Source organism: Pipistrellus hanaki (genome assembly GCF_964339955.1).
Source record: "Pipistrellus hanaki genome assembly, chromosome: 2".
NCBI classification, from domain to species: Eukaryota; Metazoa; Chordata; class Mammalia; order Chiroptera; family Vespertilionidae; genus Pipistrellus; species Pipistrellus hanaki.
The window spans coordinates 74,148,656-74,168,130 of NC_140504.1; the positions used below are offsets into that span (position 1 = coordinate 74,148,656).

At 37.6% G+C, this 19,475-nt stretch overlaps 1 protein-coding gene across 36 annotated transcripts in view; it reads right to left on the reverse strand.

Moving 5' to 3' along the window:
• The window catches only part of ABI3BP (ABI family member 3 binding protein), a 237,401-nt gene that overhangs the window by 99,474 nt on the left and 118,452 nt on the right, over positions 1 to 19,475 (reverse strand). For 33 of the 36 annotated variants that reach the window (XM_084875404.1, XM_084875434.1, XM_084875433.1 and 30 more), the window contains 8 exons: positions 19,391 to 19,465; positions 18,665 to 18,736; positions 18,096 to 18,170; positions 5,254 to 5,319; positions 3,849 to 3,923; positions 3,221 to 3,295; positions 2,347 to 2,406; positions 640 to 711 (listed from right to left, as the gene is read on the reverse strand). In XM_084875404.1, the coding sequence (XP_084731530.1) occupies positions 640 to 711; positions 2,347 to 2,406; positions 3,221 to 3,295; positions 3,849 to 3,923; positions 5,254 to 5,319; positions 18,096 to 18,170; positions 18,665 to 18,736; positions 19,391 to 19,465 (570 nt within the window). The remainder of the gene's footprint in view (positions 1 to 639; positions 712 to 2,346; positions 2,407 to 3,220; positions 3,296 to 3,848; positions 3,924 to 5,253; positions 5,320 to 18,095; positions 18,171 to 18,664; positions 18,737 to 19,390; positions 19,466 to 19,475) is intronic. The other 3 variants (XM_084875413.1, XM_084875411.1, XM_084875410.1) reach the window with 3 other exon arrangements.

The following is a 19,475-nucleotide window of genomic DNA, read 5'->3' on the forward strand; positions in this document are numbered from 1 at the left end:
TTCATCTGGTTTGAAAAAAAAAGACATTTATAGAATATATTTGACCTAAAGAAATAGCATTGCTACTAAGTAGTCATAATAACTACACAAAGACAATGTCATTTTAATCCATGCTTTAAAAAAATCAGTGTAATCATTTTGTGCTATTTCATATTTCTCATTTACATCTAAGTTTTTAAGCACCAGAAAAAAGACATATTTTAAAATTAGTATTTACTAATAGGTACAATGCTATGATCTGCAGCATAAAGAAATTCTACTAATACCATAATAGTCATTTTTACAAATTCAGTCTAAAGTTGAAATTGAGGGCATTATGGAAAAACAAAAACAAAAGAAAACAACAACTGTGTGTAAGACCCAACTTCAGATACAATGACTAGATAGAAGATGAGAAAGAAACAGTGGTTTTATATTATAAAAATTATAGCTTCCCAAGGCATAGGATGATGTACAAGGTTCCATTCAGATCCACTTATTATAGGGCCAGCTATCCAAAACCATAAAAGCCATGGTCAATGTACTACATGAGATACTCAGTACTGCTGCAATGAGCCCATTAGAATACTGACTGAGACATTACATGAAAGTTGGGTTCTTGGACAGGAAGTAACACATCCACTAAGGACATATCATTACCCAGGGTGGTCCATGTAGGTTCAGGGCTCTTAGAAAGTTTAGAAGTAGTTGTTCCAGGACTTTTGGTTCTTCCTGGTGATGGAAAGGGAAAGAGATATTACAATATCCTAGAGACAATAAAAAGATGTCCTGCAGATAAGAACTGAATGGCTTGTTAAAATCCTGCCACAGTTAGTAGTCAGTGCTTATAAAGTATGCAGTGAGTAAAAGTTTTGGGAAAGAATTTTCAAACTTAATCAAAATAATATAGACTATAATAAAACCACTGTACTTATATTACAATGGACTAAGCAAAACCCAGTTGTTGAGTATGATTCTGAGTGTATTATTTGACAATGAAGAAAATCACCTCCAGGCTGTGCCTCAAAATAATCTTGTTCCCCACTCCTTTTTCCTTTGTCCAAATCCTACACAGATTTTGAGGCTTGCATCCTTAACTCTTGCTTTCTTTTTCTGACCTTCTACATGAGTATTAGCCTCACAAGTAGATTACATGATCTTATGTTGTTCTCTCCTTGTTTATGATACACTAGTAGCCCTGCACACAAACCTGTGCGTGAGTAGCTTGCTGCCACTTGCCTCAGCTGGCCACCTGCCCACCACCCATGGTAGCTCTCTGTTGCTTGTAGCTTGCTGCCCCACCCTCCTGGAGCTTCTGTCCCTTCTCCCCCCCCCCCCCCCATAGCTTGCTGCCCTGCCCCCTCCTGTAGCTTTTCGCCACCCACTTGTAGTTTGCTGCCCCACCCTCCTGCAGATCCATGATCTAGTAGTTACAGAATTGGTTGTTACGTCTCAAGGCATAATGGATAATTAGCATATTTCTCTCTTGTTATATAGGATTATCTTTATAAGATCATAAGCAATTGGAAAACTGGGATCATGTTCTTTCCATCTCAGACATTGCCCTAGTGAAAAACTGAAAGCATAATAGGCACCAAAAACTAAGAACAGTCACCTTATAAATACTTAAATAGAGATGGCATACCAAGAAAAAGAATTATACTATACTAGACTCCCAGTGCATAAAATTTGTGCATGAGGAGAGGGGATCGGGGGAGGGGGGGGGAATGTCCCTCAACCTGGCCTTTACCCTCTCCAATCCAGGATATCCTTCTCACAAGGCTCCTAACCACATGCCTGCCTGCCTGATTGCCCCTAACTACCTCTGCCTGCCACCCAGATTGCCCCCTAATTGCTCCCCTGCCAGCCTGATAGCCCCCAACTGCCCTCCCATGCTGGCCTGATCATTCCCAACTGGCCTCTCCTGTTAGCCTGATAGCCCTCTAACTGCCCTCCCCTACCAACCTGATCACCCCTAACCACCTCTGCCTTGGCCTCTGCCACTGTGGCTTTGTCTGGAAGGAAGTTGGACATCCAGCAGATGTTAGGTTGACCCAGTCTAATTAGTATATTACCCTTTTATTAGTATAGATATCTCACTCTATCATGTTGTGAGAGCAAGACTTGTGTCTAGATTTTTACCAAAATTCACATGCAAGAGCATCACTTACATAATTTTTAATAAAAGTTTATCAGAAATTAATGACTCTTGTTATTCATTTTCATTAATTTTTCATCTTCAGTTAACTTCAAATTTTGTAAAGAAACTTTAACCCATGGAATCATGTCAATTATTTTATGGCAAAGAGATGGATATTATCTATTTGAAATTAAATATCCTGAAAGGTTAAAGAGACATTTGTTTACCAGGCTTGGTTCTTGGTGGTTTGGGCCTGCGGTGCCTTGTAGATGTAGTTTGCAGGAGAGCTGAAAGAAGATTTAAAATGGCTTCCATAAATGATTTTCTTCAGGGGTGGATCAGGCTGGAAGTGCAAACTTGTAAACTTCTTGAGTGCAAGAACTGCTTTATGTTTCTTTGTGTCCCTGGAATGCCCAACACTGTGCTTTACTCACAGCAGGTGCTCAATAAAAGTGCTGATTGGGCCAAAGGAATTAATTTTCTATGTGAGAACTCTTCACATTAATACAATTAAATGTACTGCAAAGTGAGCACCTTTGAAGAATTTGAGAACACATGGTATAGCTTAAGAACTCAAAAGATGATTTACCAAACAGCTGGGGAGAAACACAAATAAACTATTTGGGTTTTAGAGAATAGAAAGTTCAGGACTTCCTTAATTCTGTAGCATTTTACGAACCTCACCAGGAACTAATGAACTTCATTATTCAATTAATTTAAAAAATGTAGGCTGTGTTACCTTTCTTTTGCCCGTTTTTCTTCATCATGCTCAGGACTGCAGAGCTCTCTTGGGGCTCTTTATACTTGGACTATTTTGAGAAAAATTCTTTGACCTCATGGTATGTGAGTGTGCTAATTAGGAGGGAATATATTTAAAATAATTGTCATCTATAATACTGCTGCTATTTTCTGGTTGGAGAATTTGAAAGTATAGCCCAAAAAATAATAATTCTTCACAATATCTATACAACTTCATGGCAGGGAATGAAGAGAAGTGTTTACCACTGAAAATATTCTGAAAGGAGCAACATGACTGATTTTTTTTGGGGTCAATTGACCTGTTCTTTGAAAGTAAACAACTATACAAATGTCATTAGTTACCAGGTGTTGTAGGTTGCATTTCAGGGCTGGTAATGATTTCCAGTTTTTGAGGAATAAATGGTGTTTCACTTGGAGCTGAAAATACAAACACCCCATCCCACCAAATAGTTCCAGTTAAAATGAGGTATTTTAGGAGTTTTTCACATGCTTTTAGCAGATGTTACAAAGCACATGCTACAGTACACGATTAAGGATGAAAATGCAGGTAGTCTTCAAAGCTGATGAATGAAATAACAATGTAAAGTCAGGAGAAGGTCGGGGTGATAATTGTTCAGTAGCTGACTCCAGGCAGACTCAATGCATGAAAGTGAGGTGATACAGGCCACAAACACATGAGATGGGTGAAATGGATGATGAGAGTATCCATGCAGTTTTCAAAAACTTTTCATTCCTTTAGGTTGGAAAAATATCATCTATTACAGTACAAAGAGAAAAAGAGTCCAAAATGGAACATGAGATGCCTGCATCACAGGGAGAAAAAAAAGTATATATATATATATATTCAGAAATAGGAAAGAAATAAATGATTAGATGTGATGGAAAGAAATGGTCATTTGGAAGGAAGGCATTCACATGGATTTTTCTTTTGATGGAAAACAAAGCACGATTTTTCTGTTAAAAACATTACCCAGTGTTGCCCTTGGCTGTTCAAGAGTTCTAGAAGTTTTAGGTGGGACAGAATCCAGAAATGGATCCCTTGTTGCTGTTGGAATAAATGTCAACATTTACAAAAGCAGTAGAAGGCCTAAGGAATAAAATACAAATTCAAGAGTAATAAATTTTGCCCCATATAGGAAAAAACATAAAGAACACTTGAGAGATTTCTGACCAACATTTTTAAATGAGCGATTCATTAGAATTTAAATAAGAGCTCACTTTAAAGAACATATGTACTTTAAACATCAGAAAGCATGATAAAACAGTGTCTCATATATTCAACTTATTTTCAACAGACTTTGCTGGCTTCTTCTCTCTCTTTCTTAACTACTAATTGGACCCACCTTTAGCATTCTATTTCACTTTTTAAATTTTTCTGCTATTTAAATTTATTCACTTTTATTTATGACACAAATAATACTGAGATGAGGCTACACAGAGTAAGTCTCAGACATATATGCATGCCTGGCAGAGACCAGTCTTACTCACTTTAAATGTTCTGCAGGACCTAGCTTAGTAGGTGCTTAATAAACACTTGCCAAGAGGAACTATTGGACTGAGTTAAATTTACTGTAGCTGCATCGATAAGTGTATGCCAAAAATTAGACCCACCTGAACTGCTATCCTATATAACAAAAGGCTAATATGAAAATTGTCCCCTTGATCGGGAGTTCAACTAGGAGTTTGACCAAGGGCTGGGCCAGCAGCCAACCGCCAGCGACCTCTCCCCCTGACCAGCCTGGCCCCATAGGCCCCGATTGGGGTAGGCTGGAGTACTCCACTCTGTCCCAATCACGCATGAATTCGTGCACCAGGCTTCTAATAGATAAATGAATAGCATAATTGCCCCATAGCACTATTTCTCACCTCAGCAATATTGACATTTAGGGCTGGGTGATTCTTTGTTGTAGGGGCCTGTTCTTTGCATTGTAGGGGTTTAGCAGCATCCCTCACCCCTACTCACTGGATATGTCAGTTGCACCTCCTCCAGCTGTGACAAACAAAAAATGTCTCTAGACATTTCTAAATCCGCTGGGGATAGGGGAAAGCAAAATCACCTCACTGGAGAACCACTGCTCCAGAGAAAACTCTGTAGGATCCTAAAACTTTTTTAGAATGATTCTGAGCAACAAAGCAATAGGCCATTGCCTTACTTTGCCTCAGAAGCAACCAAACCTATCTGCATCTCCCACTTGTGGGAGCCTGTTTACCAATGGAGGTAAACAAGTCATCACTCAGTGGGAGGAGAGGGTAACATCGTCTCCCTGACACGGACTGCCATTTCTTTTGCTGCAGAGCTCTAGAGAGTGTACTATTTCATCAGCAGTATTGTCAGAACACATGGAATCTGAGGAAAGAATTGAGAGGTTGGGTACCTGTGTGGGGCTCTGATATTTCAGGCTCATCTGGCGTCGTAGGGCTTGAGAAAACATCATAAGCTGCTTTCAAGGAAAAGGTAAAAAAAAGAGATAATGTTAATTTTGACTGAAAAGATTTCATGACATATTTTAATAATTGTCATGTCACTACAGTGTCAGCAGTCACTAACACTTGCCTGTAGTCCCTCTTGCCCTGAATTAAAGGTCTCTGTGCAGTGAGCCTGGACACCGGCCTCCGGGCTGATGTGCACATAGTGCTGTGTATTTACAGTAAAGTGGTGCCAGCTCTAAATCAAGGAGCTCCCAAGAATATAAATGTAAACGAAGTCAGATGGGAGAGATTTCCAAAGAAGGAAACAACATTCACATAGAGACTCTTTGCACAAAGTCTACTGCTTCATCCTTCTGCTTAGTAAACATTTACATCATGCTACCTTAACATTTGGACAGCACTTTACAATCTGCACAGTGCTATTTCAGATATACGTTTATTTAACTGTCTTAACATCCCTGAGAAATAGGTGCAGTAGACTTTATCCCCACTTCATAGATAAAGGGATATTATCTCCATTTCCTAGACAATGCAGTGGAGAGTCACAGTGGTGATACATTTGCCGGTGGTCACACACGGGATTGTCCAGTTCAGCATATTTTTCACTGTATTCACAGGGCCAGGAATGGCGGCGCTAAGACCCAGCACTCTGTCCCTTGCACTACTGCTCCTGCCTCTTTACCTGGAGGCAGCCTTCTTCCTCCGTTCCTCCATTAAGCTAGGAACCCCTCTATAATCAAGGTGGAGTTAAAGATAACATTTATATTCTACAGGAAATAAAGAAAGCAGGGTGATCTTAAAAACAAAGGCTGGTTTTAAAACAAGGGTCATCTTCATGTTCACATAAGAGTTGAATCTATAAGCAAAAACAGGACCAAAATACAAATGTCCTCTCTTCTGCACCAAGAGCTGTCACAACAATAATGACAGGTGTGCAGAAGCTTGAATTGTGAGGTAGACTTTCCTTGCCCCTTCACAAAGGCTGTATAGATGTAAAGAAATAAACTAGAAGATGGGAGGGGGGGAGCTCATGGGGTTACTGGTCAATCAGTGACAGTGTAATGATTTGAACCACCGCTAGTTGACGCTATAAGGTAATATCAGACCTTGTGATACACACTCTGATATTCGGATTGGACAGTTTATATTTACCACATACTAAACAGGCAGGAGATGCATTTCAGCTTGTGAAAGTGAGTCTATTGCTTTGCAAAATCTTAAAACACACACACACACACACACACACACACACACACACACACAAATAAACAACCGGTAAGAACAGCACTCAGAATATTATGAGTTAAAATGTGCAAACATTCTGAGTGTAAATACATTATGTCATGATATAAAGTTCTCTTTAGGTTAGCTACAACTTTAAAGGGTCAGAGGAGAAAGACTAATCTTTTAAAGGACAGAAAAGTTGGCTTATGCTGATCTGTGTCTTGCTTTAAGCCAATTTCATGGAACCATAAAAGGCAGCTCTATCTACTACTAAATAAAGTAAGAAACCTTGACCAACTTGTATTTCACCCTCTCATACTGGGAAAGAAATTATGAATTAATAGCTTGACTTATTTATATTGTTACTTTTGAAATATACAACTGTCTTAGTTATCCTAAGTCCCACATTTTCCTTTTCTCTAGTGATACTGGCCCTCCTTGCTTATAGTCTGCAATTTTGTCCCATAGGTCGATGCTTATTCACCCTCTGTCTATTTCTTTTCCATACTTGCAATTTCCTTCTAGCCTGGCGTTCCCAAGCCTGCCTGCCACCTTCCTTGGCTTGTTCTCAGAAGGCTCTCCACTGGGGAGGAAGCCCCCTCCCATCATTCCTGGGCAACAGTGGCCCCCGTCTGGAAGTTCTCAATGGTCAAACCTCTTCCTTCCAAACATTTTCTCAAATATGCTCCAAGATGAAAACAACACATTTGCCAACAGACTTGGCCCTTCGTATTTCTATTTCTGGAGTTTTTGAGAATTGAGTAGTAAATAAGAGGAGTGCTAAAATCACACAAATACCATTTGGTGGAAGTTTTGCTTTGTGTGGGCTGCCTTGAGAAGCACACCACCACCTCAGCTCATTCAGGGGTTAAACAATTTTTTTTTTACTCTGAAGTAAGAGATGTCAGAGGAGAGGACAGTATTGAAATGGAGGTCCCTAAAAACCAACTGCTCTTGCTTTCATTACAAAACTCTTATATGTGTACTCCTATGTCAGAGTAAAATGCATGACAAGGTCAGACACTTCAGGTTTTTAAAAGGCTACATAACTGATAAATCGTTAAGAATTAGGGGTGAATCCTTCTGTATTTTAGACACTCTTCTATCATGCATTATTGTGTAGAGGCAAGTATCTTGCCACCAATGTTTACTTAGTGGGCGAAATGCTTCAACCATCTGGCATTAAGCACTATCTCTCACCTATAAATGAGACCAAAGGTTGGGGGAGAAATCTAATGTGAGTTTAATGAGTAGTTCAATTTAAATATTACAATGAACAATATTAGTTTCTTTCAGAATACAGTAATGACTTATGATCATGATAGCTAAGTTCTACTCTTCTACTTTTCAGATAAGCCACACTACCATTTGCTCATAACTTCCTAAAACCATATTGTTAATTGTGTTTTGTTATTTGTATGTTTTTACTTAAAAAACTGATTAGATGAAAATTCCATAATAAAATGTTCTGATCTTGCTCTGGAAACATACCATGGCTACACTGACAAGGTATTTCCAATTGTCAAGAATTTATCAGTTTGTTTTATTCAAATAGCATGAATATGAATAACTATGTGAAAGACCGTCATTAGTAGGATAGAAATTGTGACTATCATTCTCATGTGCTCCAAGATTATTTCCCCAAAGCCTGATACAAAACAGAGACTAAACAGAATTAAGGTGCAGATGCCCATTACAATGAACAAAAAACAATGAGTTTGACAGTTGGGTAGATTATGCTTTTAGTACAGATGAATGAGAATAAGTGAACAGGACCTTTAATTATTCTATGATACACACACATGTGCATACAAATCTCATTCTTGACTACACAATTATGTGCCATGTGCTTTTGTGGCCATACCCTGCCATGGAAATAGAATCATAAGAACATATATGAAGAGGCAATGAGATATATGCACCCCTATGTTCCTAGAAACACACTTTACAATAGCTAAGATTTGGAAACAGCCTAAGTGTCCATCAGCAGATGACTGGATTAGGAAACTGTACTACATCTACACAATGGAATACTATGTTGCTAAAAAAAGAAATAATTTTTGCCATTTGCAACAGCATGGATGGAACTGGAGAGAATTATGCTAAGCAAAATAAGCTAGTCAGAGAAAGATAAAATATCACATGATCTCACTCATTTGTGGAATATAATGAACAACATAAAGTGATGAATAAAAATAGAATCAGAATCATAGAAGCATCGAACAGACTGTCCAACCATAGAGGGAAGACGGAGGGTGAGGGGGTAAGAGATCAACCAAAGGACTTGTATGCATGCATATGAGCATAACCAATAGATACCGACAGTAGGGGAGTGAGTGCATGGGCTGGGGGTGGGGGTGGCTGAGGTGAGGTCAATAGGGGAAAAAGAAGACTTATGTAATACTTTAAACAATAAAGATTTTTTTTAAAAAAAAGAGGCAATGGGAAAATACAACAGGATTATTTAAAAAACAAACAAACAGATGATGAGAAAAACATTTATAAACACCGCACACAGAGTTATCATTATTTCAATAAAGAAATAATGCTTTTTTAATTCCCAGGAAAATAAAATACCTTTCTGATTAATCCTGAAATTTGTGAAAATACGGTCTGGAAAAAAAAAATTGCTCGTGAAGTAAAGTCAAAGGCTGAGGTTATAAATCTTTAAGAGGCCACAGGAAATCTGTAAACCATCTACTACACGTGAATTCTGTTTTCCTGCCTTTGAAGCATCACCACCACCACTCATTCCTACTTTTTCTTCTCTCTAGGGCTTAATTAAGGTGGGTGGGCCAGAACTACAATAATCAACACCTGACCAGTGGGCAATAAGATGCAAATGTAGAGTTCAACCTCTTTTCAGCTACCCTGAGCAAACTACCTGGGTCAAAATGTTCTATCCAGCATAGGACTCCTCAGGCACACTGACCAGTTCAACTTTCAAACCTTTAGGTAATTGAAGGAGCTTAAGTGCATTTAGCAATTTACTACAGCTCTACAAAATACTGAAAGAATTAAACATTGAAAATACTTGGTGATAAACTCTTAAAGGTAGTTCTCTTTAATGGAGTCTAATGAAAAGATTGAGGTCTACCATCCTCAGTTCTGAATATAAAAAGAAGCCCCTAAAGATAACTATTTATTGTCCAAGGGGAAATAATTTTGCCAGAAGAAGTCACTGTCTTAGTCACAGTATAATTGGAGGAGAAAATCAGTTTGTCTGGACACTGTTGGGGAAGAACAGACAGGAGAATTTTCTAAAGATGAAAATAAACTCACTGAATCACCCTGGGATTATTATTATTTTTTTAATATTTTATTTGGGCTTTAAATTCCTCCTGGTACTACCCTGTTTCCCCAAAAATAAGACAGTGTCTTATATTAATTTTTGCTCCCAAAGATGCGCTAGGTCTTATTTTCAGAGGATGTCTTATTTTTCCATGAAGAAGAATACGGTACACATTTATTGTTAAATGATAATAAAGAAAATTTATTACCTGTATACGGTACGGTAGTACGGTAGTTGTCAACACAAACCAGACAAACTGTGAATCAAGAATTTACTCATTTATTCAATGACAATCATGTCATCATGTTCTGGAACATCATCATAACAATCCAATGCCTGAATTTCCTGGTGAATTTCTTGTAACTCCATTTCTTTCAGAATCAGTAGACCAAATCTCTCACATTTAGCAATAGCATTCTGAGACAGAGCCTAAGGGGGCCTTATTTTCGGGGGATGCCTTATAGTTCACTCAGAAGGAAATCTGTAAGTAGGTCTTATTTTTGGGGAAGCACGGTAAATAATGGTCTTTTAAGAGGATAATCAAGAAGTTAAGGAGCCTTAACACTGATTGCATTATCAAGCTAGAAACAGAAAGTCGATTTCCATCCGCCCCCTCAAACCATACCAGGGCTTTAGAAATCATGCACATGTCCCATCTGAGAGATGGTAAATGCATAGCATTTATGCTGCTTCTCTCAACCCTAATGCCCACAGAAAACACAGAAAGTTGTCTTGGCATCAATTTTACTCCTTGAGCCTAGACAGGGCCTGAGCCCAATTCACAGAAGGATACAGGCTGCCACTCCAACTGAACAGAATGGCCAAGTGATATAATTTACCAGCCATGCTATGGGCTTAATAGGACATCAGGCCATTCCCATGGGGTTGCGAAGTTCGCCTAATACCATAGCACATGTCCTTTCCATTCTCCTTAAAATTTTTTTTTTTAAAAATATATTTTATTGATTTTATACAGAGAGGAAGGGAGAGAGATAGAGAGTTAGAAACATCGATGAGAGAGAGTCATCGATCAGCTGCCTCTTGCACACCCCCTACTGGGGATATGCCCGCAACCAAGGTACATGCCCTTGACCGGAATCGAACCCGGGACCCTTCAGTCCCCAAGCCGACACTCTATCCATTGAGCCAAACCGGTCCTGGCATTCTCCTTAAAATTTTTTACATGGGTGTAATGAAAACCCAAGAATCATTTAATAAGCTCATATGTGTATAAGATTGACAGTATTTTTTTCTTCTCTCTTCCTTCTTTTCATTAATTAAATAATTTATTGTTATTATTATTAAGCATCTATAGCAATTCAGGAAATTTGGTGACGGGAAGAGGATGCGTTCAATGCAAAAGTCTGCTGTAGTAAGAAAATGGTAGCAGGGTACCCCTTATGTACTGTGAATTAGATGAAGTGATTATACATTATTTCTAAGACATAACAATCCAATGAAAAAAATTATATATTATTTTCCTTTAAAAATGGGAAAACTGAGGATCTAAGAGGTTAAATTACTTGTCTACAACCACGTAAGTAGTAAATAGTTGAGCTAGTTATTAACCCAGCTCTGTCTCATCCTATAGTTCACAGATTAGAGGTCACATTCACATTGATAATAAACATCAGGGACTAGTCAGCCTTCCTTACAGACCACTTGTTTTTTTCTTTAAAAATTTAGAAGGCACCTGGCTCTAATAAAAATATTTGATTTTCTCTGTTGCACTATTCAGTGAAAATTACAAAGCAAGCTATCTGACATAGCTTAACATTGAGTGGTTCATTGGACAAATTCAGAAAGAAATGAATGAGAATATATTTTTAGCTCCTTTACCTATTCAAAGGCAAGTCTTTCACATATCTTTTTTTAAAAAAATATATTTTATTGATTTTTTACAGAGAGGAAGGGAGAGAGATAGAGAGCTAGAAATGTCGACGAGAGAGAAACATCGACCAGCTGCCTCTTGCACACCCCCTACCGGGGATGTGCCCTCAACCAATGTACATGCCCTTGACCGGAATCGAACCTGGGACCTTTCAGTCCACAGACCGACCCTCTACCACTGAGCCAAACCGGCTTCGGCTCTCATATCTTCTTAAGATAAAAGAAAATAACTCTCTTTGCTTTCAGGAACTCTAAGAGACTACTAGGATGGTATAAATACAACTCTTTGAATCTCTTAATAGAAAACTGCCAAGTATGTACAGAATTATATTATTCCAGTGAAGAAGAAATGCAACAAATACATGCATATACATGCAGTGCACAATTCAGTAGGGTGCAGGTGTGGGTGTGGGTGGGGTTGGGGTTGGAAAGTACTGAGAACTTTTCTGGAACTCACTCTATAATAACACAAAAATCATAGTCAACTGGCCACCTTCCAATAGAACACAGACCAATTCTATTTATCATCAGGGAGTTTGAATTCTCTGAATGATTGTCACAAGCACTAAAATATATATTTCTAAAATGTGGTCAGCTTTCTTCGAATGCAGACTTTATAAACAAGTTGGCATTCTGGCATAATTGCAGAGCAGATTTTTTTAATTTCCTTTCTATACTTTAAGAAGAGTTGGACTTGTCAAGAGACTAAAAAATTATCAATCCTATTTAAATGTAGTTTAGAGAAAGTTTAATACAAAATACAATTCAAATAATGGGATCAGAAAATGCAGCACTAATGAAAGGTTAGGGGAAATAGGCTTGATGACTATACTTCTCAGGTTTCCTGGAATATTCCAAATTCCAAATACCCTGAAGCACTCTTGTCATAAACTATTGAAGTGACCCAGGGATTTGAAAATTTAGTATGCAATTTAGAATTTCCACATAGCTTTTTATATTCAAAAGTTATACAAAAATTCTTTGGAGATTGTGCATTCTAATGATTTAATACAGAATATGAAGTAAATGTGGAAAACAAATGTAGTAAATATGGAAGCAAAATGAATTTTACAAATGGTATTGATAAATCATGTTTAATGGTTGATAAAGAGAAAAGCAGACACTGGCATTCAGTGCTGGTCTGGTGCTCACAGCTAGGCTTGGTATTCTTCTGCTGAACATCAACAATTTTAAAGAATACCAATATCAAACAACCACTTAGTGACTAAGATGAGTGGAGACAAAAAACAAGAGCACTCTCTAATTGTATGGGACACAGACAAATGAATGAACACAAAAATGACTGTCCCTACAGTCTGGCTAATATGACTAACTGTTGCTTATTTATCAATCACAACTTTAGCTTCACTCCATTCTTCTTGTCTTCTCATTAGGAATTATTAAAAACATATATGCATAGGCCATGGTCATGAACAATACTGTGGTGAAGACAGGGAATGGAACTGGGAGGAGTTAGGCAAAGAGGCAGGGAAATAAGGGATATCTGTAATAGTGTTCAACAATAAAAATAAATTATTATGCTATGTATAGTCAAATTGAAGTTATGTATAAGATAGAAAAAGGTAATTATTGAGATATTCAATCACAGAATTACCCCACTTTCTGACAGTATCCTATCCACAAAGTTTCTCTTCCTTGGAACCTCTCCAGAATCACCTAACAGAAGACCAAATCCTATAATAAGTCCTTTCCAAAACCATCTTATTTAAATGTTCCCAGTATCTCACAGTTTTTTAATTCCTATTGTTGCAATGAGTCAGTAAACCTAACTTTGTTCAAATATGGGTGTGTTCCTGGTAGTTTTTGAGTGAAGGGAATTGATATAGTAAGTATAGATGCACTGTATCCCAAAAGAGAAACCAAATTATGTTAATTTTGCTATAATAAGATCATTAATATCAGTTAAAATATATGTCTTCTTCAAAGGATATAACAACTGCAAATTGAATTAATGGTTTTATGGACTAGCATTCAAATACTATCTTTACCTCTTTCTCTTCTTAATTCACCAAACAATTACATTTGAAAGTCATGTTAGTTGAAATATAAAATAAATAATCTTATACATTGAAACTAAATAGGTAATAGATACCCTTAGTACATGTATAAATTCACACAAAATCAATCACAAAAGAAACAAAAAAATGCTAAAATCAATAAAAGTGTGCTATGACTATATATCAACTCTTTTTTTAATAAAATATATTTTTATTTATTTTTTTGCAGAGATGAAGGGAGAGAGATAGAGAGTTAGAAACATCGATGATAGAGATACATCGACCAGCTTCCTCCTGCACACCCCTCATGGGGATATGCCCGCAACCAAAGTACATGCCCCTGACTGGAATAGATCCCGGGACCCTTCAGTCCGCAGGCCAATACTCTATCCACTGAGCCAAACCAGTTTCAGCTATATCAACTCTTTAAGTCACAAATAATGCATATGATAAATTTTAATTTAAAATTTAACCTGTTAGGAAGATGCCATGGAACTCCTATATAAGAGTTAGATGTAAGCATTTTGCACAGTAGCAAAAACAAGGGATAAGAATCACCCACTTTGAGAAACCAATCTTATATTGATTTGAGCTCTCTTGTCTACAGTTAACCACATTTGATGACTCTAATCTATACCATGTGAAATGTTACAGACTTCAGTGACAGATAGTGCTTCTCAAACTTTAATGTGCAAGACCACCTAGAGATTTTATTATATATATATATATATATATATATATATATATATATATATATATATATATATAAATGATTTTTTACAGAGAGGAAGGGAGAGGAGAGAGATAGAGAGCTAGAAACATCGATGAGAAAGAGACATCGACCAACTGCCTCCTGCACACCCCATAACAGGGATGTGCCCACAACCAATGTACATGCCCTTGACCGGAATTGAACCTGGATCTTTCAGTCCGCAGACTGACGCTCTATCCACTAAGCCAAACTGATTTCAGCCACCTAGAGATCTTAATAGTAGAACTTGACTCAGTAGATCTGGAGCAGAGCCCCAGATTCTGCCTTTCAGCTAACTTCCAGTGACACCAATGCTGCTGGTCCAAGGACCGCACTGAGTAGCATGGATGCACAAATTAAATGTTGTAAGGGCAGGCTAGGAGTTCCTGGGGCTACTGGTCATGTCTGCAGTAATTACCAGCTGTGCTGTTACAGCCCAGGACAAGCCCCAACACTTCATCAAAAGAAGGTTGGCAGTTAATAGTTAGAAGTTCTCTGGCGGCCTAAAATTGCCCTGGCAGCAGTGAGGCAGCTGAATAATAAAACTGCATAGCCACTAGTAATATTCCAAAAGGGCAAAACCAGAATATTTCTTTTCTGAAACTAAAGGCAAAAAAACTCTGCTTTTAATGGGATTTGTAATCACACCTATATTTGTCTCCTTGGAACTCTACAATCTTCATTTCCCAACCAATTTCCCCCACTCCCAATACTTGGTTCAATTCAGACTTTATATATAATCCATGCCCTACGCATTAAAACTCCATATGGTTCCCTTGAGGTTTTGATCAGTTTGCTCTTGAAAAATCAAAGACATAAAAAACAAACAAACAAACAAACAAACAAACAAACAAAATACTAGAGGTTCCTCAAGGGAGACCGTGGGGATCCTGGGTCTCCTGTGCTGTAGCACAGAAGCTAAGAGATGAAAGGGACCTAAGAGTTCATCTAGTCCAGGGAGTGTTTGGTTTGGGAGATGTGACGCTCATCAAGTATGTGGGAGTGAGGCCAGGCCTGCCTTAGTGTTGCAGATAAACCATCACAGACGCCCTTAGACTAATGGCTGTTCCATAGTCACAGTGTGATAGCTAATGGAACACAGTATGAAACTCTACTCAGGACCTGGATTCAAGTGATCTGGAATGCTAAATGTACTTTTACACCCACAGTAAGTAATTGTAGTAAAGTTTCTGCATCAGTGATTAGAGTAACTATGGCTTAGAAAGACCCAATTTGAGGCTTCTCTGGATTGGCTGACAACTTTAGCCAACTTTCAACTGTTTTCCCACTTGAGAAAATTAGTGGATATTATAATAGTAGACATGCTTACTTTATTTTTTTTAACAAACTTTTAAAAAATATATTTTATTGATTTTTTTACAGAGAGGAAGGGTGAGAGAGAGAGAGAGTTAGAAACATCGATGAGAGAGAAACATGAATCAGCTGCCTCATGCACACCCCCCTACTAAGGATGTGCCTGCAACCAAGGTACATGCCCTTGACTGGATTCGAACCTGGAACCCTTCAGTCCACAGGCCAACTCTCTATTCTGAGCCAAACTCGTTAGGGCAGTGGTCTGCAAACTACGGCTCCAGAGCCACATGTGGCTCGTTATCCCCTTGAGTGTGGCTCTTCCACAAAATTCCATGACCTGGGCAAGTCTATTTTGAAGAAGTGGCTTTAGAAGAAATTTAAAAAATTTGGCTCTCAAAAGAAATTTCAATTGTTGTAGTATTGATATTTGGCTCTGTTGACTAATGAGTTTGCCAACCACTGGGTTAGGGCATGCTTACTTTATTTGAACATCCTTATATTTTCTTGCTGAGATCTGAGACCACTGCAGATATCTGAGAAAAGATAATTTGACCAAGATCTATGCATCTGAAGGCTCATTCTCATCCTTTCTCAAACCATTCCAGCTAAGAGATGAAAGGGACCTAAGAGTTCATCTAGTCCAGTGAGTGTTTGGTTTGGGAGATGTGATGCTCATCAAGTATGTGGGAGTGAGGCCAGGCCTGCTGGACTCTTTACTGGAGATTTCCACAAAATGTTGGTTATATAACTTTATTACTTGAACTTCTAACTACATTATATACTATATGTGTTCCCAAAACCACAACTAGAAAATAGACAAAAATTAAAATACAAGCAAGTAAAATAAAAATAATGGAGGTAATCACATTAAGTGGCTTCTGAGGTTTTATAATTATCAAATGCTGAATATCCATCCTCTTTAGTTGACTATTAGATATAAAAAAAGACACACAGGAGAAAATTTTTTTATTGAGAAAAATCTATTTTCATAAAAGGAGAGCTATCTCCTTTAATCAGTTTTAGTGGTGGAACACAAGAATTCTCAGAAGAAAAAAAGTCAATTGCCGCAATTTATAAAAGAGCAAACTAAGACCCAGAAATGTAGAATTAAAATATCTAAAGTATACACTTAGCAGGAAAGCTAGAATTGAAAAAAAAGTCCATTATTACTTCCAAGACCTATGGTCTTCCCTCTATATCACAGTATGCTTATACATTTTAGGGCTCGGTAATAATATCTTGTACATAGCAGGCTCTCAAATATTCATTGTTGGCAAATATAAGGTATTGCATGAGGGGCAATGAGAGTCACCTGCCCTACCCCAATCAGCTAAACTTGCTGATTTCCACCTGCAAGCTCAGTTGCTCCTTGCTGAGCAAATCAAAGCTGACCTGAGGATACGCAGGGGCTGGGAAGCCTTTATAAAGTTGGACTCTGGATGCAATGTCCTATCACTGGCCCCTGGGCCCCAAGTCATACCGCTCACTCCCAGGCACCTAGTACCGCACCTAGTACCACATTTGGCATGTAAAAGGTGCTCAATAAATAGCAATCATTGTCACTAAAATGGGTTCATTGCTGGAAAAGAAGCAGATATCTACCTGCAAGGGAAACGTTACATTCACACTGTTAAATCTGACCTAGGATGATGCTTCTTATTTTTGGTTCTGCCTCATGGCACTAAAGTGATCTCTAGGAATTCAATGAGCCAATGCATAGTTTATCTTCTAGCCAAAGATCTGAATAGATGTCCAGATGTTAAAATACAGATATTTAAAACAAATGCAAAAACATTTTGCTTTTGTACTGAGAGAAAAAAAAGAGATTTATTTAAGTATAAGAATGAATTATTGCTTTACCATTTATTACAAAGTATACTGATAATCAATTAAGAACCATATAAAGATAAAAATGAGAAACTCAATACAGGCAGTCCTCGGGTTACCTCAGAGATCCGTTCCTATGGCGCGACGTAATGCAATTTTCGCCGTAAGTCGGAACACACCTACAGAAGCATCTACATCACTCACATGGAGTACATACACAGCAGTAATGAAGTGAAACAGTAAAAAAACTTAAAAGAAAGATAACAATTCCTGACTTTTACTTATGGTAAATAAATAATAAAAAACATAAAGCACATATGTACATACATTGAAATGATGAAACTTTTTTTTTTTTAAATAAATACATGGGAGATGGAGATGTAACCACCAAAAGACATATGTCAAGTCCGATGTAACCCAAGGACTGCCTGTACTGTTGTTTCAGTCTATTTTTTAAAAGAATGCAATTACCAGTTTGAGGTGGTAAAACTTTGGAATCTTCAGATGTTTTAGTTATAGGTGCAATCCATGGCTTTTCACTCGAAGCTATAGTAGTAAAAAGAAAGGGAATTTGTTGAAAATTTTTTGAGGAGGACAAAGAAACAGAAACAGGTCGCTGGTATGGTTGACTATGAGAATCCTGCAATGAAAAGCACACACTCGTTCTATCAAAAGCCATTGTCTAGCAAGAAGAAATTACCATGTTCCCATCCTGAGAGCATGTAATTGGTTAGTGACTAGAGAGAGACCAACGGTTGGTATCATACTCTCAATGTTTTTGAGGACAGAAAACTAACTTCATGAATTATGTGGAATTGATAGAGTGAGGATTAATACCAAATTTTAAAAAAATCCAATCAGACAAATATATGTTTTTTTGTTTGTTTGTGTTGCGTTACCAAATCAACACTTGTCTGGTTAAGTTAATGAAATTCATAAGTTCACTGAGGTTTGCAGAGATAGGACCCAGGGAATGTGGCCTCCAGAATTAAGCACTCATCACCCACATCCTAACACCAGGTTTCAGGTGCTGTTATTACCCAAGGCGCCCCCAGGTTTCTCAAAAGGGAAGGGTGTTTTTGCCTGAGGAAATTCTGGAAGTCTTTTCGGAGCTGTAAAGAAACACATAAGAAATGTTATGACTTGTAACAGAGAAAAGATTTTACTAAAGCAATAAACAAACACAGAAAGGCAAATTATTCACATTAAGAGGGACTTTTAGTAGTGTTTTTTAATCTTGTTTTCAACATTGGATGATATATAATAATAAAGCTCCCTTTTCTGGTTTTTATAACCAGACATTATACTTGAGCTCTTCTTTTAATTTTGATTAAACTTGTTTTCTAATTTATTCAGCTATGTGTATGTGTGCTCATGTAGACTCACATCAAGTACCAAACATGTCTGAACTAGCAAATGTCCATCTACTAGCATTTAAAAATAGAATTGTAGTGACCACATGGCTCTATAATTAAGCTCACTTCCACCAATAAATTTTTTATACTGCGTTCATAAAGAAATTAGAAGAATTCTAAATAGCTGAAGGATTTGATAGAGAGAGAGAGAGACTCTTTAGGACCCTAAATTATAAAGATTTCATAACATTTAAAACCATGGTGTTGAGGAGCTTATTGTTTTATAAGCTAAGTGTTTCTTCTTTCCTGTGAGGAGATAACTTTAAATAAATTAGCCTAAGGACGGCTTCAAGCATGCATAAAATTTGCAAGGTAATAATAAGCTGTAGTATTTTAAATTTTTTTTTTTACCTAGAGTGCTCAGTGGTAACTCAAACCTAGGTATTAGAATAGTTGGCGATCTTTCCGGGGTCTTTTCGCTGAGAACTAAAATAAA